This window comes from Lithobates pipiens, unplaced genomic scaffold, assembly GCF_037356315.1.
Source record: "Lithobates pipiens isolate NorthernLeopardFrog02 unplaced genomic scaffold, aLitPip1_a1.2 Scaffold_1, whole genome shotgun sequence".
Lineage (NCBI taxonomy): Eukaryota > Metazoa > Chordata > Amphibia > Anura > Ranidae > Lithobates > Lithobates pipiens.
Genome location: NW_027507685.1, coordinates 17,749,812 through 17,777,221, shown reverse-complemented (window position 1 = coordinate 17,777,221; position 27,410 = coordinate 17,749,812). Strand labels below are relative to the sequence as shown.

The following is a 27,410-nucleotide window of genomic DNA, read 5'->3' as shown; positions in this document are numbered from 1 at the left end:
TAGCCAATACATTGCAACACAATACAGATTAATTTGCAACAGTGCTTGCTGTTCAGAAATGATTGGGGCAGCTGTCAAAATTTGGGTGTAAATAGTAACGCATGCCTGAACAATAATGCAGTGTTTCATATAATAACAGGCTCTCTATTGCTTTGTAACATCATTAGTTACTATAGATTCTGTACTGCTTGTCTGCCAATCCACAATCAACCACAAAGTATATGCAAATGATGGAAAAATGCCACTCACCTGTCTAAATAATTCACAATGTTAGGATTTTTATTTTCCCTCATGACCAGGATCTCATTAATAATTAATTCTTTTTTGGGTTGCTGCTGCAGGTTCATTTGCTTTATTGCTACCTGAAAAAGAAGAGGATGATCCAAAATAGAGGAATTCCATATAAGAAGTAAAATAAATCAGTGAATACTTAAATGGTACCCAAGAAACACTGCTACAATTGTAAAATGGGCATAAGTATTTAAAGAGAAGCTCCAGGCTCCACCCCCCCCCCCCCCCCCCAAAAAAAAAAAAAAAAAATTAAGAGTCAGCAGCTACAAATACTGTAGCTGCTGACTTTAAATGTAGGGAAAAATGTACTTGTCCAGGGATCCAGCGAAGTCCTCACCTGAGCCGATTCTTCAAGCGGCTTTGGGTGCAGGTGCCAGGATCTCTGGTAAGGGAAACGGGAAGCGATCTAATCAGAAGTGGGAGTGGATACCTGTCAGCACCAGGTACCTGCTCCCCCCCCCCCACAAAAAGTGTCAAAACGTGGCAGTGGCGGAAGTGGGGGGGGGGCATGAGGATGCAAGCAAGCGGAACTTCCTCTTTTGGGTGACGTTCTGCTTTAAGGTCCTTAAAGTATATTTTTTTAGTTTTGAAGAAGGCATAGAATGCCTGGGAGATGCACAATCTCTATTTTGTCATGTAAGTTTTGGGTTGTCCTCTGTTGTAGCTATGAGACAGAAAGTGAAGGGAAATCTACCCAATGGGACGCAGATGGCAGTAAAAAAAAAAAAAAAAAAAAAAGGGTTATAACCCTTCCTTACGCTATCCAAATTAAAAAAAAGCAACCCTTTATTTTATAGTATTTACACAAATCAATGCCAAATGTAAATTTAGTTTATAAGCAACTCAACAGTGCACGATTAGTGAACATAAATTCTACTCACATATGTCCCAGGACCAACATATTTCCTTGCTAGGCGCAAACATATTGCAGAGGGTGTGAAGCCAGTTTATCGCTTAGGCTGGGGTTCACACTGCTGCGATGTCCATGATCGGATGTGATTCGCACCGCACTGCAGTGCAAATCACATGCGATCTCTGTGCGATGCGATTTCAGCCATACAGATAGTATGGCTGAATTCGCATCGCATCCGGCCCAAATTCGTACAGGACCCTTTTTTTTGGTCCGCAGCAGAATCGGATCACATGGGTGTTCAAACCATGCGATCCGATTCCTGTCCGAGTTTGCAGATCGCACTGCGATATGCAAACTGATTTGGAGGCGTCATTAACTTTTCCCTGACACTCCCAGCAGTTCGCATAGGGCAGTGTGAACTGCCACCAGGAGGCATGCGATGCGAGGACCCGCAGTGGATTCGCAGCATTCCCGCATCGCAGCAGTGTGAACCCAGCCTCACAGCCAAAACTTCAAAGACAACTCTGCTCTTTCTTTGACTGCTCTCTGCATTTATCAGTGGCCAGATTAAGTGAATGGAGATGAATCATAGGATGTCATCCCAGAACAAGAGAACCAGGAGGCCAGGAGGTAGTTAAAAATCATTCATATGTGGGTCAATGGTAATGCTCTGTAACCACACCTAAAATATCCTAGCGCATGTATGGTGTGTTATTGAAGCATTTATAAAGTAGTTAGCTGGGACACAGAGAGAGTCCTTGGAGGTTCCTGTACCCCAGAATGCACTGGGAAATGAAGAACTAGAACAGAGCAGCTCCAGTCTCTTCCTGTTTGTACAGAGCAGTTGTGTGGCAACACAATTTGCTTCTGTGTGCGGGCAAAATCATCAAAGGCACTGAGCATTAATATCAGTCACAAAGCTGAGCTAGACCAAACCAAAATGTCAAAGAGATCAAGTATACACATCCATCTTGAGAACTCAAAAAAAATGTCTGCTATCACACCACAACTTAACCACACCTTAAAGTAGATAATTTCCTCTACATCACTTCCCATTAGAAAAGCAACACTTTCATGGACATTTATCAAGCATTCTTAAAGCTTTTTAAATGCTTCATAAGCACAAAGTAAACACATCATACATGCTATATTAATAACCCCTTCTGCGCTATGAAAATGTCAGGGCTCCCAGCTCTCCCCTCTCAGTACTCAGGTTGCTCAGCTGTTGGTTAATTGCCAGCACTCCTCATTCTACAGTGGCTCATCTGGTGATCATTTCCTGCTTGTCGGTCCAGCCTACAGCCAGCCCCTTCTGGCTATTTAAACTGCCTGGTTTCGTTCCTTCTGTGCCTTCGCCTTGGTCAAAAACAGACTCCCTGCTGTGTTCCTGTTGAAGACTTGCCTGTCTGATGTCACTTCTGGTTCCTGATCCTGTCTGCTGCCTCCGACCACGCTGATCTCTGGCTTCCCGATTTACTGGCTTGTTCTGGCTACTCGCTTTGGCTACTGAACCCTGGCTATGTTTTGACTAGGTTTACGATTTGTACCATTTTTTTTTTAAAGATGTGATGTTTACTGCATTTTCTGTCTCCGTCTGATTCATGGTTCCTGACAGGCAAAAGCCATGAATTCAGAAGATGCAAGCAATCCACCTAGTGGGAATATTTTTTCCAGATTGAAGGAGCAAGATCACCGCATGGATCAGTTTGCCATAGTGTTACAGATGCACCTTATTCGCACTGCTCTCCTGGATCCTCCCACTGTGGCTGTTCCGGTGTAACCTGTGTCGTAGGCCTTCCCTGTCCAGTCTTTGTGCAGGCATCCGCTTTGAATATTACCTCTGTAAGAGGCATGTTTGGTTCCGATCCACTTCCCTAGCGATTTGGGGGTGATCCAGTTCAATGCAGAGGGTTTCTCAACCAGGCTGGGATGTACTTTGAGATGCTACCCCAGTCATTCCCCATGGACAGAAGCAAAGTAGGCTTCATTATTTCTTTACTTACTGATAGAGCCTTGGCAAACCTCCTATGGGAGATGCAAAAACCCATTGTCCTGAATTACCTTGAGTTTGTGGCTTCCTTTAAAACTGTATTTTATGTTCCCGCATGCTCCACTTCTGCTGCCAATAGCCTCATGACCATTAAACAGAGCACAAGAACTGTTGCTGATTACACCATTGAATTCTGTACTCTGGAAGCAAAAGGTCACTTGGAACAATGAGGCCCTTGTGCTGCTTTTTCTCATGGTCTCTCAGATGTGATAGCAGCCCAAGACATACCTACAGATCTGGAGAATTTGATCACGTTTGTCATTCTCACCTAATCCAGAATCCGAGAGAGACTTTCCTTTAAGGAGCTCTTGTAGAAGCCTGTATGTTTGGCTCCAAGCCAAAATGGTGGTTGTTGCAATATTTATGTCACACTGTATTTGCACGGTGGTCTTTCAAACGCAATTTCTTTAGAAAAAATAAAAAAAGGGGGGGGCTAACTACCGTTTTTTTTTTATTCATTAAAGAACAGTCGTTAGCCCTTATTTTTTTGTATAATGTGAAAGATTTTACATCTCGAGAATCATGATCTTTTTATTTTAACCAAACAAATTGTGTTTCTCATTTTGGCCAGAATCGTGCAGCTCTAATAGGGGTCTCAATCACATCATGATTAAGGACGCCTATCCTATACATTAATTATGGAGTTATCTGACCACCTCAAAGGAGCAATGGTTTTCTACAAAGCTCAATCTGAGAGGGGCATACAATCTTGTGAGGATCCACGAGGGCGACGAATAGAAAACTGCATTTAATACCCCGACAGGACATTAAAAATACTTTGTAATGTCGTTTGGTCTTTGCAATGCTCCTGCAGTTTTTCAGGAATTCATCAACGTCTTTTCCGAGACAGGCTGCAGCAATGTGTGGTGGCTTATCTCGACAATATTCTCATATATTCCAAATTCCTAGAGAGCCACCACACAGATGTCTCCCGTGTGCTACAGAGGCTGAGAGACAATAACCTGTACCGAGTTGGAAAAGTGCGCGTTCCATCACAAACAGGTTACATTTCTGAGTTGCCATTTCTACGGACGTTTTTTTGATGGACCCAGAGAAACTATCTGCAGTTGTACAGTGGCTTAGACCCATAGGTCTACGTCCACTACAATGTTTTCTTGGCTTTGCCAATTATTGTAAATGTATCCGTAACTTCTCTTCTTTGGTCAAACCCCTGATATGACCAGAAAGAACAGTAACCCACAGAACTGGTCTACCAATTCCATTAAAGTCTTTGAGTCTCTCAAGGCTGCCTTTGTTTCAGCAACTGTGCTGGCATATCCTGATCCTACGTTAGCCTTCATTCTTGAGGTCGATGCCTCCGAGACTGGAGTAGGCACTCCATGTCCTAACTCTGAGAGCGCTATGCATCCTTGTGGCTACTTTTCTAAGAAATGGTCTCCTTGCAGAAGGCAATTATGAGAATAATTGTTAGCTATCATTTTAGCTTTTAAAGAATGGAGGCCTCTCCACGAAGGTACCACTGTGCCAGTCCTCATTTTGACAGACCATAAGAATCTCACATTCTTGTCTCTCTGCTTCCAAGATGTAGTTGGTTTATGCTCCTATGATACCTCCCAATCATATTCTGGCCACTGTTTGTACTAGTCTCACTTCACTGGTGGGTGAGAAAATTCTTGCCGCTCAGATCCAATCTCTGCACTGCTTTGCTCCAGACTTACCATTTTCCTAAGGCAGCTGGCCACCCAAGGAAGAATCAACTCATTTGGGCCATTTCTCAACAATTCTGGTGGCCTAGTCTCTACGCTGATATAACTGCCTTCATAGAGCTTGTTCTGTGTGTGTGTGTGTGCTCAGAGTAAGACACCATGATATCTTCCAGTGGGCCTCCTACAACCCATACCCAGTGGAGAGATACCTTGGACCCACTGATCTATGGATTTTATTGTGGAGTTACCCATCTCCCAGGGCAACACAGTTATTCTTATGGTGGTTGCCTGGTTCTCGAAAATGTCACATTGTATGCCACAAAAGAAATTGCCCACATCCAAAGAACTGGCATCCATTTTTGAGAATGATCTTTCGGTTACATGGACTACCCAAGGTTATCATCTCGGACAGGGGTAGCCAGTATGTCTCCAGGATTTTGAAAGCCTTTTGTGCACATTTGGGAATTCAGCTTTCCTTCTCCTCTGCATATCACCCACAGTCCAATGGGGAAGCCGAACGAGCCAACCAAGCCTTAGAGCAGTTTCTACATTGATATATTTCTGACCACCATAACAACTGGTCAGACCTCTTACCTTGGGCAAAGTTTGCTCACAATAGTTCCATCATTACCACTTCCCGAAACAATACATACATTAGACGATTCTTAGGGGGTACACCATCATGGGGTGGTACCGTGGGTGTAGGAGTGAGTATAGAGTGTCACGTCCTATTTGGTATAAACATGGACTTTATAGGCGCCAGTTAAAAACATACACATTTTTATTAGTACAAACTGATAGAGGCAAATTCATAAAATCCATAATAAAATTGTATATACTCAGGACAAGCAACTAGTGTGTGTGTGTAGTAGACCAGTCCCATAGTCCATTAAAATAAAGGCACTTGATTGCTTGAAGGCTGGTAGAATCCAGAAACATTAGGCCTAGGTCAAAGTAACCTGCTGTAACGTTGGCTCAACATGTTTTGAGATATTTGGCTTCCTCAGGAGCTTAGGTAAATAGTATAAGGTAAGGAGACAGAAACATAGGGTATACAACTTCCCACATTCTATAACAGTACACCACTTAGCCAATCCATCAATAGTGATACTAATGCGATTACAGCCACCAATTGCTGGGAGGAATCACCATATATTGAAAGAGTTAGCACTGCTCCAAGAGTGTCAATCCCATACAGCCACAATATCAACATCCCCACAACATAAGGAAGGGGGCCATAACATACAGTCAGTGGCAATTCTATATCCAAGTATCGCACAAGGAGCTGCTTACCACGAGAAAGCCTGAGCTTTATTTTTCATAATCGGCACATGCTAACAAGCCTTTAGCTTAGAATGTATGCTTAGCAGAAAGGAGCAGTGTATCTAAAACAGCTTATGGAACAGAAAATGGAAAAAAAAAACACTATGCAGATATGCTTGGAGAATACAAAGGCGCACTCAACAATGCATGCAAGACATGTAAGAGTGGCTGCTCAATCATATATTGTTTTAGAATGCCTTTGGCTCTAAATTAGGTGTACCATAATTGCTACTGTAGCATGGCGAATCGGGGTCAATGCATCTTAACCTGGGTTTTATATAAACTATTACAAGAACATTTATCATACACATTTTGTCAAATGATTTTGTACAAGCAACCCCACTGGAAATTGCATAGGTCTGTGCTGTAACTAAGGAACAGTCTGTATTTGCAGGCTCAAATTCAGGGCAATTCAGAACAAATGTATACCAAACAGGGCAGCCAGCTTTACCTGTCCAAAACCAGTATAAAAATAAAAGCCATACATTGGGTAACCTGTGTTTCCTATTGAGATTAAATGTAAAATCTTCATGTTTGGCTGGACTTTACCTTTAAAACATTACATTACTGAAGGAATGTACTAAAAGACTGAAGGATCATATGATCAATATAAAAAACACAAAACCTGTAGAAAGCACAACAATGCACAGCATATGTGAATTAAATAAGATGTTTGAGAAGTCTATAATTCTAGCAAGATTTACATGCAGCCTACCTCTTGGCCTGTAGCAATGTCTATAGCTGTGTACACTGTACCAGATGCTCTGTAAAACACAAAGATCATAACAGATGATTAGCAAGTTTATTAGATCTGTTACAATGAATGTGAAATAAAAACAAAAAAAACCTATGCAGTATTTAAAAAATAAAGTCACTAAAATTTATGGCATCTTTGGAACAAAAAATAAATACATACTTGTAATCTGAAGACATTATTGATTCAGCACTTGATCCCATACAAAGTATAGAAATTATTGTGTTGTGCTCCGACATTATTCCATTAATGATTTGGTTGTACTTGGTACATAATTATGACCTGGGCACTTTTAAAGGTCAGGGTGTTTGGAAAAATCTACTTGCCAAATTCTTTCAAAAACTGTATGCAGGTATACCTAGTAGAATTTATGTTGTTTTGAAGGTAAAGGGCGGTCACAACAAATATTTACTTGATTTGGATTTCTCTTCTGTTCGTTTTCTTTCAATTTTACTAATGTTAGTAATTTTTTTTTATCAACTTGTGTGTGCGTCTGTGTGCATGCATGTTTTGCGTTGTAATTGATTCAACTCCTTGACAAAATAAGTTTATCACTGCTTGCACATTGTTGGTGACATTCACAGCACTGTTAGCATCAGAAAAGGTACAAGGACCCAAGCCTTTCCTACACAAAGATAGGCCCACCAGGCACACTCAACATCACTGTATTACACCTCGTTTGTGTATGCAGCCAAACCTGTCCATGTCCATCACTGTCATATCTCTGTAGCAGCTGAAGATGCAAAACTGCAGTTTCAGGTCTACATGAGCAAAAAGTTTAATTCTTTTGAAGTAACTAAATATGCACATTGAGATGACTGAGGGAAAACGAAATCTTCCATTTCTATTGACATTAATGAGCTGCCCACTCAAGCTTTCAGGGATTCCGATATGTAAAAACTTCTACACAGATCTATATAGAGTCTGTGAAACTATCATGAGTGATATATTTGACGGGTCAGTTACTGCAGGTGATCAGAATCAACATGGTGGTCAGGTGATGCCTTTGTAGAGAGAAACCAAAAGCCATGATGAACTAAATCCAAAAGACAAGTTGTTTGTTTTTAATCTCAGTCATATGGTTATCCCTTTTCTGTTCTGCAAAGCATAATAACAACCCATAATTTATTTATTGTTCTTTTATGAATTAAATTATCCCTGACAACACAGGCAAAATGAACAGACTAGGCATGTAGTACAAGCAAGTACAGATTATTCCATGTAGCTCTATAAAATTACACACCACATCTCCACTAGGAGGCAGTGTGTAACCATCAGTAATGTGTTTGTACAATAAACTGAATGTTAAAACTCATGTATGAATACAGTTCAGAAGCCACAAGATAACTATAATTCCTTTGTTGGCACTAAAGAGGTCATCAATCTTAAAATGACAAAGATGGAAAACACCTTCTAGTAACATTCGGTAATACCTGAGCTGAATGTGCATCGAAAAAGATTTTAAATACTTTTTGTAGACAATAGGTACTTTCATAATAACATGTTCTCTAACATTGTCCCTATGGGTTTATCTGTCAGGGAAAGGGGTTTGAGGTTTCTCTCCATATAACTATATACACACACACACAGATCAGTCACAAGGTTATTACTACCATCAAATTTTAAGTATGTCTCCTTTATGCTACCAAGACAGCCCTAACCCATCAAGGCATGGATGCCACTGGACCTCTGAAGGTAGGTTGTGGTATCTGGCAACAAGTCACCAGTAACAGTTCCTTAAAGGGTAAGTTCACCTTTACAGTAAGTAAAAGCTGTAAGGTGAACTTACACAGGAGCCCATCCTCACCCCACCCAGTCCTGCTGACCTGGAACGCGGCGATCACCCGCTAGGAGACATCGGGTCGCCGCCTCACCGGTCTGCGGCTTAGAAATCCTGTGCAGCTTAATCTCCATAATGTACATCATAAGAAGGTACATTTAGGAGCATTCTAATTGGGCGGTACCGACCAATCAGAACCCATGTAGCCCATTTGGTCACCGCAGGCAAAGAGGATAAAAAGCCGAGGGGATTTCAAATTTCCAGACAGGTACAGTGGTGATAAGATCTGTCAGTGCGGAGTATCGCCGGATACCAGGTTAGCGGGACCGGGTGCAATGGGAAGAGGATCCAGTGTAAGTTTATCTTACAGATTTTCTGTAAAGGTGAACTTACACTTTAAGTCATATAAGATGGTGCCTCAATGGATCCGACTTGTTTTTCCAGAACTTTACACAGATGCTCGATGGATTGAGATCTGGAGAATTTGAAGGACAAGCCAACACCTCAAACTCGTGTTCCTCAAACCATTCTTGAACCATTGCTGAATTGTAGCATGGGGCTTTATCTTATTGAAAGAGGCAACTTCTATGAAGAGGTGTACTTGGTTAGTAACGATGTTTGGGTAGGTGGTACGTATCAGGTAACATCCAGATGGCAGGGCCCAGGGTTTCCGAGCATAACTTAGCCCAAAACACTGTCAGGACCAGCTTGTAAAAAAATTTGACAAATTAAACCAGGCCGCCTTCTTTTATATGCTCACATGCCCATTGTTGGAGCTTTGGGCTGTGGGTTAGCATAGGCACCCCAAGTGATCTGCAGCTACACAGCTCCATACAAACTGTGATGCATATTTTTCTACTTTCAACATATCAACCTTATGGACACCATGTTTACTTGTTATTGCTGATCGATGTGTGTGTATATTATACACAGTTGTGCTGATAAGTTTACATACCCTGCAGAATTTATGATTTCTTGGCCATTTTTCAGAGAATATGAATAACACAAATTTTTTTCACTCATGGTTAGTGTTTGGCTGAAGCCATTATCAATCAACGGTGTTTACTATTTTTAAATCATAATCACAACAGAAACTACCCAAATGACCCTGATCAAATGTTTACAATACCCCAGTTCTTAACCACTTGACCACTGGGCACTTAAACCCCCTTCCTAACCAGACCAATTTTCAGCTTTCGGTGCTCTCACAATTTGAATGACAATTACTCAGTCATGCAACACTGTACCCATATGAAATTTTTGTACTTTTTTTCACGCAAATAGAGCTTTCTTTTGGTGGTATTTAATCACTGCTGTTTTTTTTTTTTTTTTTGCGCTATAAAAGAAAAAAGACCGAACATTCTGTAAAAAATTGAATTTTTATTAGTTTCTGTTTTAACATTTTGCAAATTAGTAGTTTGTCATATCTTTTGGCCAAAATTTATACTGCTACATATCTTTGGAAAAAAATAACCCAAATTGGTGGATATTATTTGGTCTTTGTGAAAGTTATAGAGTCCACAAGCTATGGTGCCAATCTCTGAAAATGTATCACACCTGAGGCCTATCTAATTTCTTGAGACCTTTAACATCAATGACAGCTTGACGTCTTTTGTGATATTTGTGGATGAGGCTCTTCATCGTCTCAGATGGTAATGCAGCCCATTCCTCTTGGCAAAAAGCCTTGAGTTCCTGTAAATTCTTGGGCTGTCTTGCATGAACTGCACGTTTGAGTTCTGCCCATAATGGCTCAATGATATGGAGGTCAGGAGAATGAGATGGCCACTCCAGAACCTTCACTTTATTCTGCTGTTGCCAATGACAGGTCGACTTGGTCTTGTGTTATGGATCATTGTCATGTTGGAATGTCCAAGTACGTCCCATGCGCAGATTCCTGGTTGATGAATGCAAATGTTCCTCCAGTAATTTTTGATAACATACTGCATTCACCTTGGCATCAGTTTTGACCAAATTTCCTGTGCCTTTGTAGCTCACGCATCCCCAAAACATCAGCGATCCACCTCCATGTTTCACAGTAGGAATTGTATACCTTTCATCATAGGCCTTGTAGTCCTCTCTCCAAATGTAGTGTTTATGGTTGTGGCCAAAAAGCTCAATCTTTCTTCAACTGCCTCCTATTGTGCATCTTGAAACAGCCACACCACGTTTTCAGAGAGTCCTGTATTTAACCTGAAGATATTTGTGGGTTTTTCTTATCATCCCAAACAATTTTCCTGGGAATTGTGGCTGAAATTTTAGTTTGGCTACCTGACCGTGGTTTGGTTTCAACAGAACCCCTCACTTGATTGTTTGAACACTGCTGACTGGCATTCTCAATTCCTTGGATATCTTTATTTCCCTTTACTGTTTTATACAGTTCAACTACAGTTTCCTGCAGATCCTTTAATAATTATTTTGCTTTCCCTATGATTCAAAATCCAGAAACTTCAGTGCAGGACTGGATGAAAGATGTAAGGGTCTGTCAGGAGTCCAGAAATTTGCTGACCTTTTTTATACACACACTAATTAAAAGCAAACAGACTACAGGTGAGGATGCTTAGCTTTAATAGCCATTCAAACCCCTTTGTGTCAACTTGTGTGCATGTTATCAGGCCAAAATCACCAGGGTATGTACATTTATTGTCATTTGGGTAGTGTCTGTTATGATTATGATTTAAAAAGAGTAAACACAGTTGATTTGATAATAAATGGCTTCACCAAAACACTAACTATGAGTAAAAGAAATGTTTTTGTGTTGTCATTCATATTCTCCGAAAAATGGCCAAGAAAGCATAACTTCTGCCAGTGTATGTAAACGTATAAGCACACACACACACACACACACACACACACACACACACACACACACACACACACACACACACACACACACACACACATATATATATATATATATATACACACATACATACGCACACAAACACAGATATAGTTTTTTTTTATTTTTTTATTATTGAAATAGGAGTCTTGCATCACCATAAGTTTGGATCTCATGTTTCTAAATCAATACTAAATGTATGCCTTGGCTGTCTCACAAAATATTACCTGTTCTACCCTGTCAAGAAACACTTCACAAGGAGAGATATGATAAAGAGAGTGTTCACTGTCAGATGAAGCAGCACAAGTTCTGAACCAAGCAGTTGTTATTATTTCGGAACTTACAGAATTAAACCCATAATCCTATAAGAAACACATGGGCAGAGACAGCTGCACATCAGCAATACTCTTTGCATTGGATTGGTAGAATATTCTGGAGGATTAGCATCACACAGGCAAGCCATACTCATCTCACTCTGCTCTAATGCAGTGTACACACGGCCGGACTTTGACAGCAAAGGTCCGACACATTTGACCATGTGTGGACTTCATCGGACCCTTGCTGTCGAAAAATTGGATGGACTTTAGGTTTAGAACATGTTTCAAATCTTTCCGAAGGACTCGAGTCCGGTCGAAAAATCAGTTTGTCTGTATGCTAGTCCGACAGACGAAAACTCTTGCTAGGGCAGCTATTGGCTACTGGCTATGAACTTCCTTATTCTAGTCTGGTCGTACGTCATCACGGACAATCCGTTGGACTTTGGTGTGATTGTGTGTAGACAAGTCCGATTTGACAGAAGTCCGTTGAAAAGTCCAATTGTGTGTACACGGCATTACAGCTATTTGGTGAAATCATCAGGAAGACAAGCCATTGTAAGAGTCCACAACATTGTTCTTTCGGAGCTGAACATTTGTCAATCTATGACCCCACTATTGTAAATAAAAAAAAATATAAACTACCAATCAACAGTAGAAAAATCTGAAGGCAAAATATAAGGCACAATACAAATTTCAGTAACATTTTTACATTGTGGACATCCACTTTTCTTCACCCAGGCCACAAATGGATGGAAACGAGTTAATAAATAAATAAAACAAACATTTTCAGAAGTTCTGGCATACTCACCCTTGGCCGATCTTTTCAAATCGCGTGTATTTCTTTTTAGGATCACCTACGCTTACAATGCTTCCTGCGGGGTAAAGAGTATTTATAAAGATGAAAGATCAGAAATTTCTAAAAGACTTAAAGGCTTGGGGACATACATTTAGATTTTTTTTTGTAAAGCCCTGTGGAAGATCTTAATTTCACATATGACCCTTTGGCAAACAGTTTATATTATTCAAATGTAATTTACTTCACTTGTATCATGTTTTTAAATGTCATTTACAATACGGTACCCACTGACTCCTCAATTACATGTTAAGCATACAAAAATGTAATTGTATGCACCAGTTGCCTATCTATTCAATATAACGTTTACCAAAAGTTTTGCTATAAGCCTACATATACCTACAGAATAACAACAGAGTATCAGGGTCACCTACAACTGTCTTAAACATAAAGAAGCTTGTATAAGTTTTGAGTGGAGACACCCCATTTATTCCACCCTTATGCCAAATAAAGATAATCAGACAAAGAAGTCTACTCAAGCCTGCTCAGCATTTTCCAGCTAAGATTGTTGAATACTATCTCTGTTACCTATAACTGATAGCTGAGGAGCAGGCACTTTATTGTACAAGTAAAACCTAGGTGAACATATACTTCTACTAGTGGAATTCGTAAAGTCCAACTCCAGGCAATACCTTTTATATAGTTTTGAATAGAGTAGGGAAGGGTTAAAGGCTCTGTCATTTTTTTACTGGCATCTGTATCTCTATTGAGGACAGAGAGTGATGGGAACTCTCTCAAAGGTGACAAAGGCAAAACAGAGGGTCAGGTGTTAGAAGACAACAGCCGTATGGTCTCCTTCACATGGATGGTCATCTGCATACAGTGGATCCAATATCAAAAGAATGCATGAAGGTAAAAAACCTTGAGCCTTTAGAACCACTTAAAAAAGGTACAAAAACATTTTGCCACTTATAGCCCTTCACCTGCCCCACCAAACGCTTGCCCAAGTCCTGTATTGGTCCAGACTTGTGCCCATCTGCCTGTCTTTTCTCCTCTCGACCTTTTCTCACAAGCTTGGCTGAGAGCAGTGGGAGCTATTTGCGCCTGCTGCTATCAGTCAAATCCAGTAAGTGTGTGTGTGAATGGATGCACACAATCCGACTCGGGATCAAGGCCGTACATCTGCTCTCATATTAAGCGCTTGCTATGGGGGCAGACAAAAGGTGCATTGGCCAAGCTTGCTGGTGGGGGACAAGAGGAGATTCGGAGCTGCTCTGTGCAATACCTTTGCATAGAGCAGGTAAATACAACATGTTTATTATTTTCAGAAAAAAACAACAACTTTTAAAACTGCTTTAAATCTGCCAAAACAGCAGGCTTCATTGCTTATTTTCTTGCTTTGAACATGAGACATACTGAGTTTCTCAAGGATTTCTTCATCTGTCATCTTTGATTTTTTGCGTTGCCGGTCAGTATTCCTGTACAAAGTGCTCGTGCTTGAGTTTTCTGGCTGAGTTGTCACTGGGGAAGTGGAGGCCTCTTTGGCTGGAGCAGGAACAGCCACAGGTTCAATGACAGAACGAGTATATATCTGGATGAACAGGACAATAAACAGAAATTATTTAGAAAAATAACTACTCAAGATAAAAGGCCCAAATCTGTATTTTTTTTAAAAAACAGGACAAATAAAGAAGTTTTTTTAAACAGTCCCAAAAAGCATTCCAAGACTCATGTACAAAAAAGTGTATTCAAACGCATTATTTCCCAGCAGTAATTCAGTTGTGCCCCCCAAAAATTATCTGAAATCTTTAAAGCTCAATGCTGGGCTGTAGAAAATTTTACCCCTACAGTGGGGCCTCCTCTGCACTACAAGAGTTAAATGCTCTAGTGCATAATAATGTAAAATATTAAGGTTATTTCTTGCTTGCTTACTCTCTGTACACTGGTCCAGCAAAGTTGCTCCTCTTTGCTGCCCGACCAGTCACAGCTCTCTGACATAATTGCGTAAAATGCACGATGAGGACCCACCCACATCTTGGGAGCATCAGAGTGCACAGGCTGCCAGGAAATTGAGGAAAAATATAAGTATTTTAACCTGCTCATCCTGCTGTGGTTAGAAAAAAGCTGTTCTTAGCACTGACATATTGATTATTATTATTGAACCAGATGAACTCATAACACTTTACAATGGGAGTCAAGTCAGTCCACAGTCTTGAATATCCAGACTTCTTACAGAATTTGTGATAAATGGAAAATTTTGACTGCTTTGGAATGAGGGGTGGGCAACACAGCCAACAAACCACAACAGGCCCAAGAACAACACAACAGGAATCTAAAGACCGTCTGCAGCACAGAGCTGCTTGAAGGGCTTAAAGTTTAACTTTAAAATAATAATAATAAAAAAAAATGTTTTGCTGTGTTAGAGTAAAAGAGTTATAATCCCTTATAAGTTTTTATTGGCATGCGTGTCCCATTGGGGGGTGGGGTAGCAGTTTTCCTATCACTTCCTGCCCCATAGCCGAATAAGTAGGTGAGAAAATCTCTCCCAAGTAAGGGAATCCTGATGTGACCCCAGGTTTTTTTTTTTTTTTTTTACGTTCACTTTCAAAGAGGACATTAAACAGTACAAGTAGAGAGAGTGAATCTTCCTAATGGGGGCACAGACAGCACTGGAAACCGACAGGTGTTGCAATACCTCTCCACTATAACCAAAACTACAAATAAAGTTTTGCCTTTAGTTATCTTTTAACACCAGAAACTGGTATCAGATGAAGCTACAACATCCACATGGTGGAAATTAGAAAATGTGTGAACAGAAGACCAGCTGGCAGCTTAGAAAATCTGGGAAGCCAAAAAGCACTTACAGATAGAATGCACCTTGACAGGAAAGGGTGGATGATGCCGAGTCATCTAGAGATGCAGGTGGAATGGGAAGCTGATGTGTAGCTCCCAACTGTCCCTGATTTTGAGGGACTGTCCCTGATTTAGAACAAAGTCAATCTTGCATCCTTATCTGTTCATCATTTTGGTCTGATCTGTATAGTTGTATATAAAATGCACTATTTATCTTTCAAAAAGTGTTTCACAGTGCTTAACCTTTCATCCAATTTTTAAATTGCAAAATTTCAAAAGCCAATATAAAGGAATAGTAGTGGTAAAAAAAAAGCACTTGTGGGTTTAACCTTTTTTTTGTTGAAATTTTCCTTTAAGGGGGCATGTCGGGGGATGTCCTATGCCTACATACTTTTGCTAATAGGTGTCTCTTGTTCCCCTCTCAAAAAATTGGAAGGTATGCAGTGGTGTACCCTTACGTGGACAATCCAGGATGACAAAAGGGGAATCAGTCTTTCTGAAAACAGCAGTTACTGAGATATAGCCTAGGGAAATTTAATTTTAGCGAACTGGCACCAGACAAACGGACAGAATAAAGATGTCCTGGCTAAGATGAAAGGCAGAAACTACCTGCGGGCAAGAAAACGTTCTGGGCCTTAATATCACCTTTCCCTGACATAAAACCAAATAAGTTCCTTGCAGGATAAGGCTTCCAGTTCAGACTCACTGCCCAGAGGTTATGGCTACAAGGAATATCACCTTGTGGGTGAGAGTAGAGAGAGGAATGCCTCTAATGGGTTCAAACAGCGGTTTCTAAAGTACAGAGAGAACCAGATTCAGAGCCCATGGGGTTGCAAAGGAAGAACAGGGGGAGCTATATGGGACTATCCCTCTAAAAAGGTCATCAACAAGGAGTGAGAAGCCAACTTTTCTGAAACAAATCGCAGAAACCTGACTTTTCATAGTGCTGAAATATAAAAGCTGGTCCAGACCCAGCTGAAGAGAAGAGTCATCCCACAGTGAAAGTCCTAGGGTGGCGTTCCCAAGACTCAAGTGAAGTAAGCCTTCTGTGTTCGAAGACAGACCTTGCCATAAATAGACTTTGTACCTTTTAGTATTTTGAGGAAGTCCGCTTGCCAATTGTCCATGCCTGGGATGTACATGGAAGGTAAAGCTGGAGTGTGAGGTTCTACCCAGGATAGGATGCAATTTTTTGATCTTTCTATGATGAGACCTCTGGTTCTTGATGGATCCTTCCTATGGGTCAACCATTACTTCATACTCCTCAAACAGGTACAAGGCCAATACATGTTTTAGGGGAGCAAACACTTGTCAAGGTGTTTCCAATCTCTGTAAAGTGAGACTTGGAGTGGGTGCAAAGGAAAAGTCTTTGTGGACTTAGGAGTGCTAAAGGCCCAAAGACTGACTGAAACATCACTGGCAGAAACAAAATGCTGATCCTCTAGTTTCAGAGTTGTGATCACTACATCTATAAGAGCTTAAAAGTTCTCTTAAAGCGTATTTCCATGATAGGTTTGTTATTTGCTCACATTTTGAAGTCAAATTGAAGAAAACCCCCACTATATGTTTGTTGTGTGTTTCCATTCACACAGCATACCAAAAAAAATGAAAGGCATATTGCTTACCTTTTAGTTGTTTCTTAGGAGAAGGTGTCATGGCTGACTGTAAAAGATTTTTGAAAAATGTGGATCTGTCCTCATTAACATACAATGAAAGAAGTCTGGCTTCTAAACCTTTAACCCTTTGTTAGGACTGACTGTGTTTAAATATAGTTACAGCAGAAAACGAAGATCTGCTTGCACAGTACAGATAGGGTTAATTATATATAGCAAACACAACTGCCCAATCACTCATAAACAAAGATAACCAGTAGGATTTTACAGTGTTGGAGGATAAAGAAGAGAGCTGCAATTTTTTTTTTAAGTTATGTGGTGTGAATGAGAACATTCAATTATAAGGCTGGCGTTGTCCCAAATTAGCTGCAAACGGGGAAATAAACTTCAATTTGTGAGTAAAGGCAGAAGACGGACTCCTCTAGGATAAGTTCATCAAGCAAAGACTGGAGTGATTCAGAATCAGTCAGGGCCCCTGCAGCCCATAACTCAGAAGCCACTAAGGCGATGGGCAAATCAGATTCAGAACTTTCTGGGGGTGTAACTTGCACTTATAGCCTCCGAGTTACTAAACTGGGAGATTTGGGCCATAAGGTCTTGCATGACTGTAATAAAAACATCAGCTGAAAGGACTGAGGAACTGGTCACATTTGACAGTACTAAAAAGGCCTCCAATGCCAGAAAAGACCCTAGGAGCAGAGGGCAACTGGATTTCAGGCTGAAAACATGCACCCCATAAGTAGGCATACTGCATGTAGCCCCAGAGCCATAAGTAGAGTGAGAGCAGGGGGCACCAATTACAGTGGTACTTTCTCCCACCACATAGTAGAAAGGCAACTTAGGGTACCAAAAAACTAGTAGCAGTTAGGGGTCAGATGGATGGGCAGAAGTGACCAAAGCCACTGTAGGAGAGCTGCAGGAACTGATCAAAGGTTGAAGTTTCAAATGGCTCTTTGCAAGTAGGAGTAGCAGCAGGGAGAGTGTTCCTCAGTGCTGTACTGTGGAAAAAGGCACGCAGCACGTATATGCAACACTCCACCCAGAAGATGTCAGGGCTCAGTCCCACAGCTTTAACCTCATGCTCAGTGGCAACCGGAAATTTTAAAGGTGCCCAATGACCTAAGCAAATTAATTAGCGTCCGATGCTCAGCTTGACCAGCCTACTCACTAAGTGAGTTCACATTTAAAAAAATAAGTACATATTTTTGCAGGTCAAAAAGTTTGCATGTATTACTTCTTTTTTTTACTAGAGCCAGCAGATCACAGGTGCAATGCCAGTCTTCCTCCAGTTTTCTGCCCATATCCCCCTGGAGCTTTCAGTTACAAAGCAAGAGGAAGACTGAATAAACTACTACCATTCAAACTACAAGTAGGTCTGCCGCAGTGGAGGATGGTATTTGTAGTGTTTTCATTCACAGGAATCTAAACAGATGACGTGGCTGTGTGAGCAGAGCCCCACACAGATGTGCTTTTTTTTTTAAAATAACATTGAGTGTGGCAAGAGGATCCCATGCTCACTGTCACAGAGCGGTGGGTACACAGGAGCATGTAACATGTTACACCCTACATATGGGTGTATTGTAACATGCTCCTAAAGGTGAGCTTATCCTTTCACTCGAAGAGGTCTGTAAAATGCAGCACATTGAAACCCAGTGCTCAAAAGTTTGTTTCCAGGCTACCCCCACATCGTACAGACCAGTGGGGTCTGGAGACAGCACTACAAACACCAGGCTGAGATCAGCTATAATGGATAGCTGCAATCAAAGAGACCAGTTTCAGTAACAATGAATTCTGAAGCAGAAAAACATTGAAGAAAAAGGTGCTAACAAAAATAGGTTAACATTTTACACAGCAAATCTGAAAAATACATCCAATCTCATAGGACAATAGCAAAAAACTGAAGCATGCTGCTAGTGGGAGAGGGTTATCCTGGACCTGCCTACTTTTTTTGTTAGTCTAATACCCCTGTAGGCTGCATCAACTCTTCAAGGTGAAAGCCATCCTGCCTCCCTTAATGAACAGGAAAGAAGATGTATTACACTACTTTATTCTTTTTTTTTCCCTAATTTCCTTTCCAATGATAACACCACACTAAAGCTGGTAAAGATTTCCGATGCATCTTGATAATCAACTAAAATGATCTAGAACCCAGGGTTTACCAATATTTTTGCTAGACATAGGGCCAGTTCACACTAGTCTATCTTTGCACTCTGCGTTACGAAACACACGTTAAAACATTACCTTAATTCAAGACCATTTATTTAACCACTTGGCGCCCACACTACGTCTATTGACGTCATGGGCTTTCAGTGGTTATATCTAAATGATGCCTGAGGCCACAGACATCATTCAGATATTGCCGTTTTCAGCCGGCGATTCCCTGCACCATAAGAACGATCATAGCGGCTGTTCCGCCGCTTGATCGTTCTTACGGGCGGCGGGAAGGGACGGCCCCCCCTCCCGCCGCCCTCCAGTGCTTCTACCGACTCACCGTTTCCATCGGTGAGTCGGTCACAGGATCCGCCGGCCCCAGCAAGTTACCATAGAGATTTCCGGCGGACTAGATCGTCCCCGGAGTCTCTATGATCGTTCGGAGGCCGGGCGCGATGTTATGACGTCACGCCCGGCCTCTGTATTCAAATTAACGGCGCCGATCTGGCTAGGAAGCCAGGATCGTTTTTTTTTTTTTTTTTTTTTTTTTTTTTTTTTATTCTTCCCAGGCTAGAGGTGAGATATGGGGTCTTATTGACCCCATATCTCACTGTAAATATGTCCGATCATGCCATATTCCTATTACAAGGGATGTTTACATTCCTTGTAATAGGAATAAAAGTCATCAATTTTTTTTTTTTTTTTTTGTGTAAAACTAAAAAAAACAAAAAAAAAATTTAAAGCGCCCCTGTCCCCGTGAGCTCGCACACAGAAGCGAAGGCATACGTAAGTCCCGCCCACATATGAAAACTGTGTTCAAACCACACATGTGAGGTATCGCCGCGAACGTTAGAGCGAGAGCAATAATTCTAGCCCTAGACCTCCTCTGTAACCCAAAATATGTAACCAGTAAAAAAAATTTAAAGCGTCGCCTATGGGGATTTTTAAATACCAAAGTTTAGCGCCATTCTACGAGCGCGTGCAATTTTGAAGCGTGACATGTTGGGTATCTAATTACTCGGCGTGTCCTCCTCTTTCACATTATGCAAACAAATTGGGCTAACTTTACTGTTTTTTTTTTTTCTGAAAAAAACACGTTCGAAAAATTGCTGCACAAATACCGTGCAAGATAAAAAGTTGCAACAAGCGCCATAGTATTCTCTAGGGTCTTTGGTTAAAAAACATATATAATGTTTGGGGGTTCTATGTAATTTTCTAGCAAAAAAATTAGGAATTTTACATGTAGGAGAGAAATGTCAGAATTGGCCTGGATGCGAAGTGGTTAAACAGGCTGACAAAGCACAAAAAAAAAGAAAATATGCTTTTTCTGATGCTGTACGCTACAACTCCAATGAACTCCAAAAAATATGCTTTGGAGGTGCAATGAAAATGAATAGCACTGGAACACGCAGGTATCGTGGTGTATGTACATGTATCTGCAACACACCGAAATAGAGAGGTGTGGATAGGCCCTAAAGATTACCACCCCTCACAAAAAAAGTTTATTCTGAATCATGCGATTCATACCTGTAAAGAGAATATCCTGTATATTTATTCCTGCTCTAGTTCATATACCTTTATTTATATATATATTTTTTCACATTTTTTTACCGCTCAACCAAGCTATCTAGCAAAAATAACATTATCAACAGTTCATGCTGAAATGATGGCTTAATCACAAATTGTAAATCTGAGATTTTATTTATTTTAATGCTTATTAGTTGACAAAGCCTAATGAGTATTTAAAGTCACAAACACTACCCACAGTGGTGTAAGGAGGAGGAGAGGACATGGCCAAGCAAGTTTCCACGAGAAGAGGCACACAGGCAAAGTGCCTTAACCTCTTCTATATGAACCATTCATTTTCATGTCTTGCTAGAGCTGAAATTTATTACTGATCTGTTGACACATCAATCCCACTGACATTACACTGGGCTAGCTCAGAATACAATTAAAAAATATCCACCAGTAGACACCAGTTGTAAGATAAAACTGTAGTAAATAATGGACCCTGTTTCGATATGACTATAAAATATGTTAAAATGACCACATTACGCCTGTAATCATGTTTGATCCAGTGAGGCAAATAGCAGATTGCATCTAACATGTTTCCAGCCTGTCAGACCACCAAGTGTGCAAATCATACTTCTCTGATCAAATGGATGAACCGCTAATTCTACTGTAAAGCCTATACATCTAAAAACATTAGGTCTCACAATCAACAGTATCTGAACTAAATATTGTTCTTGCTGTCTGAAGAAATCAATCACATTCTTCCTTTCATTTCTCTAATACAGTAAAGGAAATGGAAATGAACATTCTGATTTCTCACTCTAGGAGACAAAACAATTTTTAATTATAAAATTTAGTAACAGAAAATGGTTGGCAACTTACCGATTTTGTATGCTCAGGACGTGGAGCAATTACAGGAGGGACTTCATTATCCTCTTCTTCCTCCTCTTCTTCTTCATCCTCTTCTTCTGATACTGGAGGAGCTAAAGGAGGCTCGGATGCAGTCTTTGTGTTCTGGAAAAAAAAAAAAAGTGCAAATCAAAGGGTATGACCACACGAAATGGCTTTCTAGATTTCTCGGATTTCCCTGACATTATTTCCTGCCCTGCTCTCGTCTATCGGAGTGTTTTTGGTCTTCTCTCCCACCTTTGAGGTTTAGATTTTCCTGTTGTATTATCCAGAATAATTATCATAATTACCACAGCAAGCATACAACTCAAGCTCCCAATAAGACAAATAAAAAAATAAAAAGGTGGATTTTCTCTCCAGCATCTATCAAAACAAGAAATATCATTTTTAGGTGGGCTGACCCCTTCAGGAGGTCAATAAACAGAGCTGACATTGCAGTAATTACAGCTAACCAGTTTTAAGATTTATAACTTACAGTTATTCCTTGTTGTATATATTATTATTATTATACGGAGCTTTATGTTACATAATTTTGAAGTAAATTGGAGAGAACCACAAACAACTGCACAGCTAGATAAAAAAAAATATATATTAGCAGTTACCTGCTAGCCTAACAATCTAGTTATATGAATGGCTTACATGTGTGTAAAATGGAAATAACGCATATTTTGGCTTTGTCAGAACAATTGTATTTATTTGGCATTATTTCTATTAAAAAAAAAGTGGCCAACTATTTGAGGATTATTCTCTGCCAAACTTCTAGGGTTCAGACCTGCAGAGGTTGCAGATGTATGGCTCAGGGGCTCCACTAGCTTTATATCTCAGAAACTTCAGGAGCAAAAAGTCTTTAGCTAGACCCACTGTAGCAAAATAAGTTCAACACTGTGAAGGAAGGGGCATAGCAGTAAACACTGAATAGGTTGTCTAACCAATCTAGGTCCCAAAAACAATAATGCCCTCCACACACGGTCGGACATTCCGACTACAAAATTTTGTCCCAAACTTGTCTTGCATACACATGGTCGCACAAAGTTATCGGAAAATCCGATCGTTCAGAACGCGGTGACGTAGAATACGTACGACAGGACTATAAAGAGGGAAGTAGCCAATAGGCTTAGTCTCATAATTTATTCTGAGCACGTGTGGCAATTTGCCGTCGGAATTGTCTACACACGATGGAAATTTAAATGATCGAATTTTGTTGTCAGAAAATTTTAGATTCTGCTCTCAACAAGACAACAAGATCCGATCGCACATTTTCCCTCGGAAAGTCCGACCGTGTGTACAGGGCATAAGAAGGCAGAAGACAATTAATCCTCCGAATAACGGATCATGTATCTATTTTATAGATTTGAAATACAAGGCACATCCTTTGTATTTGATTCATGCCCCTATTCGCTGTTGCTCAAGTACACTAACAGATGTAGCTCAACATGTAACAGTATTTTCTTTTAATTTGAAACATTTAAGAAGTGGGTAGTAAAATCATTTATTTCAAAGTCAACAGGTAGTAAAAAAAAAAATAATAATTTACAATTTGATGGTGAGTATACAGGGAGATTGTCTGCATTAGAGATCATAGAATGCACACCATCTTACAATCTGCACAGCTCTAAAAAAAAATGTACAAACCATTTTAGAAAACCTCACCAAATGTTTACCACTGTTTTGATCTTATACAAGAGGATTGGATCTTATATCTCCAACGCACATTCTACATTTCTATAGCATTCCACTTAAATGTGCGTGACCATACAATCTAAACTCAGCGTGTGTAAGCAGATTCAAGACTGTTGGATGAATATAAACATATGCTGCACAGATTATAAAGTGTATACTTAAAATCTAGGAACAAGAAGGACCTTTTAAAGCATATATGGTATTTATCGGTGTATAACACGCACAGGCGTATAACATGCACATTCATTTTAAGAGGGAAGTTTCAGGAAAAAAAAAACCTTAAATTTTAGATATGGAACTTTGAAGCAAAATAAGGGTCAGTGCCCATCTGCAGCTTTACCATTGCCATCAGTGCAGCCTGATCAATACCCATCTGCAGCCTCACAAGTGGCATCAATGCAGCCTCATCAGTCCACATCAATGCAGCCTCGCCACTGCCATCAATGCAGCAGCCTCACCTTTGCCATCGGTGCAGCAGCCTCACCTTTGCCATCGGTGCAGCAGCCTCACCATTGCCATCGGTGCAGCAGCCTCACCATTGCCATCGGTGCAGCAGCCTCACCATTGCCATCGGTGCAGCAGCCTCACCATTGCCATCGGTGCAGCAGCCTCACCATTGCCATCGGTGCAGCAGCCTCACCATTGCCATCGGTGCAGCAGCCTCACCATTGCCATCGGTGCAGCAGCCTCACCATTGCCATCGGTGCAGCAGCCTCACCATTGCCATCGGTGCAGCAGCCTCACCATTGCCATCGGTGCAGCAGCCTCACCATTGCCATCGGTGCAGCAGCCTCACCATTGCCATCGGTGCAGCAGCCTCACCATTGCCATCGGTGCAGCAGCCTCACCATTGCCATCGGTGCAGCAGCCTCACCATTGCCATCGGTGCAGCAGCCTCACCATTGCCATCGGTGCAGCAGCCTCACCATTGCCATCGGTGCAGCAGCCTCCCCATTGCCATCGGTGCAGCAGCCTCCCAATTGCCATCGGTGCAGCAGCCTCCCCATTGCCATCGGTGCAGCAGCCTCACCATTGCCATCGGTGCAGCAGCCTCACCATTGCCATCAGTGCAGCAGCCTCACCATTGCCATCAGTGTAGCAGCCTCACCATTGCCATCAGTGCCGCCTGATTGATGCCCATCTGCAACCTAGAGGGGAGAGGGAGGGGGCAGGACTAGTGCTGACAGATTACATACAGTGAGAATCTCCTATGATAGACAAAACAGTGGTCCAATGGTGGCCCAGAAGACGGGACTTCTTATTACAGAAGCTTCCAAGTAAACAGGAGATTCTCACTGTATGTAATCTGACAGCGCTCGTCCCTCCCCCCCTCCCTCTCTCCTCCGAGGCAGCTAAAATTTAAGTATTGGCGTATAACACGCACACGCTATTTGCACCCGATTTCAATGGTGAAAAAGTGAGTGTTATAGGCTAATAAATACAGTATTTATTTTCTTCCACCTGGTTATACAATCACCCCTGTATACTTATTTTAATGTGGTCAAATTTCTGCCAAGGGAATATACTATGCAGCAGCACTGTGCAAACCAGAGAAATGCTTTTGTGACTGCTCATTGGTTTAAGAAAAATAATCCACTGACAAGGTGTACAAAGCATTTGAATATGAACACCTTGTAATCTTGTAACTGAAACTGCACACAGAAGCATTGTGTATCTTTGTATATTACCACAGGGACTTCAGGTATGCAAAGCAAGATGTCTATATGCCAAGTCCTGATGTCATAAATAAAGCTATATTAACATGTTACACAATATATACCTTGTGATTCTGATGTTAGATAATAAAGAGCTGAGAACATATAAGAAAGTGGAAATAGGTGTACAACCTACCAAAGAGTGAGCAGCGATATATCCATGTGCACTTTTATCTGCAAAAATAAAATCAGCACTAATTACAAACAACATTACCAAATGTTTTGTTTGTTTGATTCAAACAAAATGTGTGATGCGATAAACCTATAGTGATACAATTGTTTGGTATTACAATTGTTTCAATAAATGCACAATCATTTTCACTGAACAGGCACAATGCAGCCTCAAAATAAATCTAATCAAATTTCACCAAAATTGGACTTTATAATGTTGTATCTAACAAATGTTTGGGGTTAAAATGATTTGAATCCACCTGCTAGTGCTTATTGTTTAGTGCCAAGACTGCGAAAAATTCACCAACCTGTCAAATCCAGTATTCCTATCAGCTCTGCTCCAACACATATCAACTTAAAGTAAATCTGTCGGGCTGGCTTAGCCCTTCCTTCTCTGGGCTGGCTGCTCAGCTGTCAGCTAATTGCCAGCTCTCATCTCTCTCCACAGTTACCCAGCTGTTCCTGATCATGCTCGTCTGACCTGCCTACTTAAAGCTGTCCAGCTCACTTCATCTCTGCCTTCGCCTTGATCAAATCACAAGAAACCATCTCCTGTGGTTCTTTTTAAAGACTGGCTTTCTGACATCCCTTCTGGCTCCTTATCTTGCTTGCTGTTGCTCCACTTAAATCCCTGACTTCTGGCCTGGCTGATTACCCGATCTGGTTATTGAACTGTGGACTGTCTGACTACTCGATCCAGTTATTGGACTCTGGCTATGCTTTGACTACGCTTACTTTAGTTACCTTTTTATTTTTTATTAATAAACAAGTGTGATTTTAATTGTACTTCTGTCTTGGTCTGGTTCATGGTTTCTGACAAAATCAAAGGAATCTACCAATATTCTCTTATAATACAGAGTTGACTATGTTGTAAGGTTTAGAGAGTATTCTGCCATTATGAAATCCAACCATAAAAAGTTAGAAGTGTGAATAAGATTGTCAGATTTATTTTGCAGCCAAGGACGAATTCCAGGTATGGATATATAAACATTTAATGTTTTTTCTCTATAAAGTATAAGTCTATAAACTGATTTTTTTTTAGATCATTTTTGCATCACTTATTTGTTTTATCCATTCTTTAATTTTACAAATATATATTCAATGTGAGGAGCTTTCATGGTACAGTTTGTACAGTGCTGAACTCTCTAATTAGAAAAGCCATCATTACACTTGCTGAATGCTCTTACAGACTAACTATTCAAAAACGAATAAACTTGTATTTTAAATGTCATTTTATTCTAAAAGAATATTGAGTTGGGGTATTTTAGCTAAAAATCCGAAGTGGAATCGTTTTGTAAAAAAAATTATAAAATAAAAGATTATACCCCCAGACGTAAAGCTCATATACTTCTGGTTGTTGACAGTCTCTTTGGAATCATAAAATTTGAGGACATCTAGCACAGCCTGAGGGTTCTTCTTCTGCTCCAGTTTGGTGATGTTTGAGGTTTGCAGTAGTCTCGCCCATTGCTCTGGGATTCCCTGTGGGAGAGAAGACAGACAACCATTTTTGTCCCACTCTCCAAAAATCAAAATAACACAGTCTTTGAATATACTAAGAGAAGGTTGTATTATTGAGACCTTGGTTTTGCTATGAAGAAATTACATATACAGTCATTCTCTAGTAAAACACAAAGCTAAAACCAGTATCCCGGATGAAGAAAAAAAAGAAAAGTAAATAATGGCTGTGAGACAAGGTGCATGAGTAATGTGTTGCGACAGATGTAACTAATGTCTAAAAGATGGCAGAAAGGGTTAGCAGTGGTTATGGTGGTAAAGTGCAGACCAGACAATATACATACAATGGAGTGGAGTTAAATGTGTATGATCCATCTTGAAATGCATGAGGCTATGGGAATACAGACTATATATATATATATATATATATATATATATATATATATATATATATATATATATATATATATATATATATATAATCTCATTTTATTATTTACATTTCTAAAAGTAGCGGATGGACTAAACACATGGGCCATATTAATAATAAAAAGTGGAGCAAAGGAATGTTGGAATATTGCCAAACAAGATATCAACATACTTGATAGCTTGATAAGCAACACTCTCACTTTTATCTGGATTATATTCAGAAGAATCAGTACATAAATTTTGGGAGAATAATTC

At 40.4% G+C, this 27,410-nt stretch overlaps 1 protein-coding gene across 4 annotated transcripts in view; it reads right to left on the bottom strand.

Moving 5' to 3' along the window:
* Nucleotides 1-27,410, bottom strand: part of PAK3 (p21 (RAC1) activated kinase 3) — a 310,761-nt gene that overhangs the window by 24,087 nt on the left and 259,264 nt on the right. For all 4 annotated transcript variants that reach the window (XM_077480375.1, XM_077480287.1, XM_077480463.1 and 1 more), the window contains 7 exons: nucleotides 26,597-26,750; nucleotides 25,237-25,274; nucleotides 21,679-21,810; nucleotides 14,084-14,258; nucleotides 12,683-12,746; nucleotides 6,900-6,948; nucleotides 250-362 (listed from right to left, as the gene is read on the bottom strand). In XM_077480375.1, coding sequence (XP_077336501.1) covers nucleotides 250-362; nucleotides 6,900-6,948; nucleotides 12,683-12,746; nucleotides 14,084-14,258; nucleotides 21,679-21,810; nucleotides 25,237-25,274; nucleotides 26,597-26,750 — 725 coding nt within the window. The remainder of the gene's footprint in view (nucleotides 1-249; nucleotides 363-6,899; nucleotides 6,949-12,682; nucleotides 12,747-14,083; nucleotides 14,259-21,678; nucleotides 21,811-25,236; nucleotides 25,275-26,596; nucleotides 26,751-27,410) is intronic.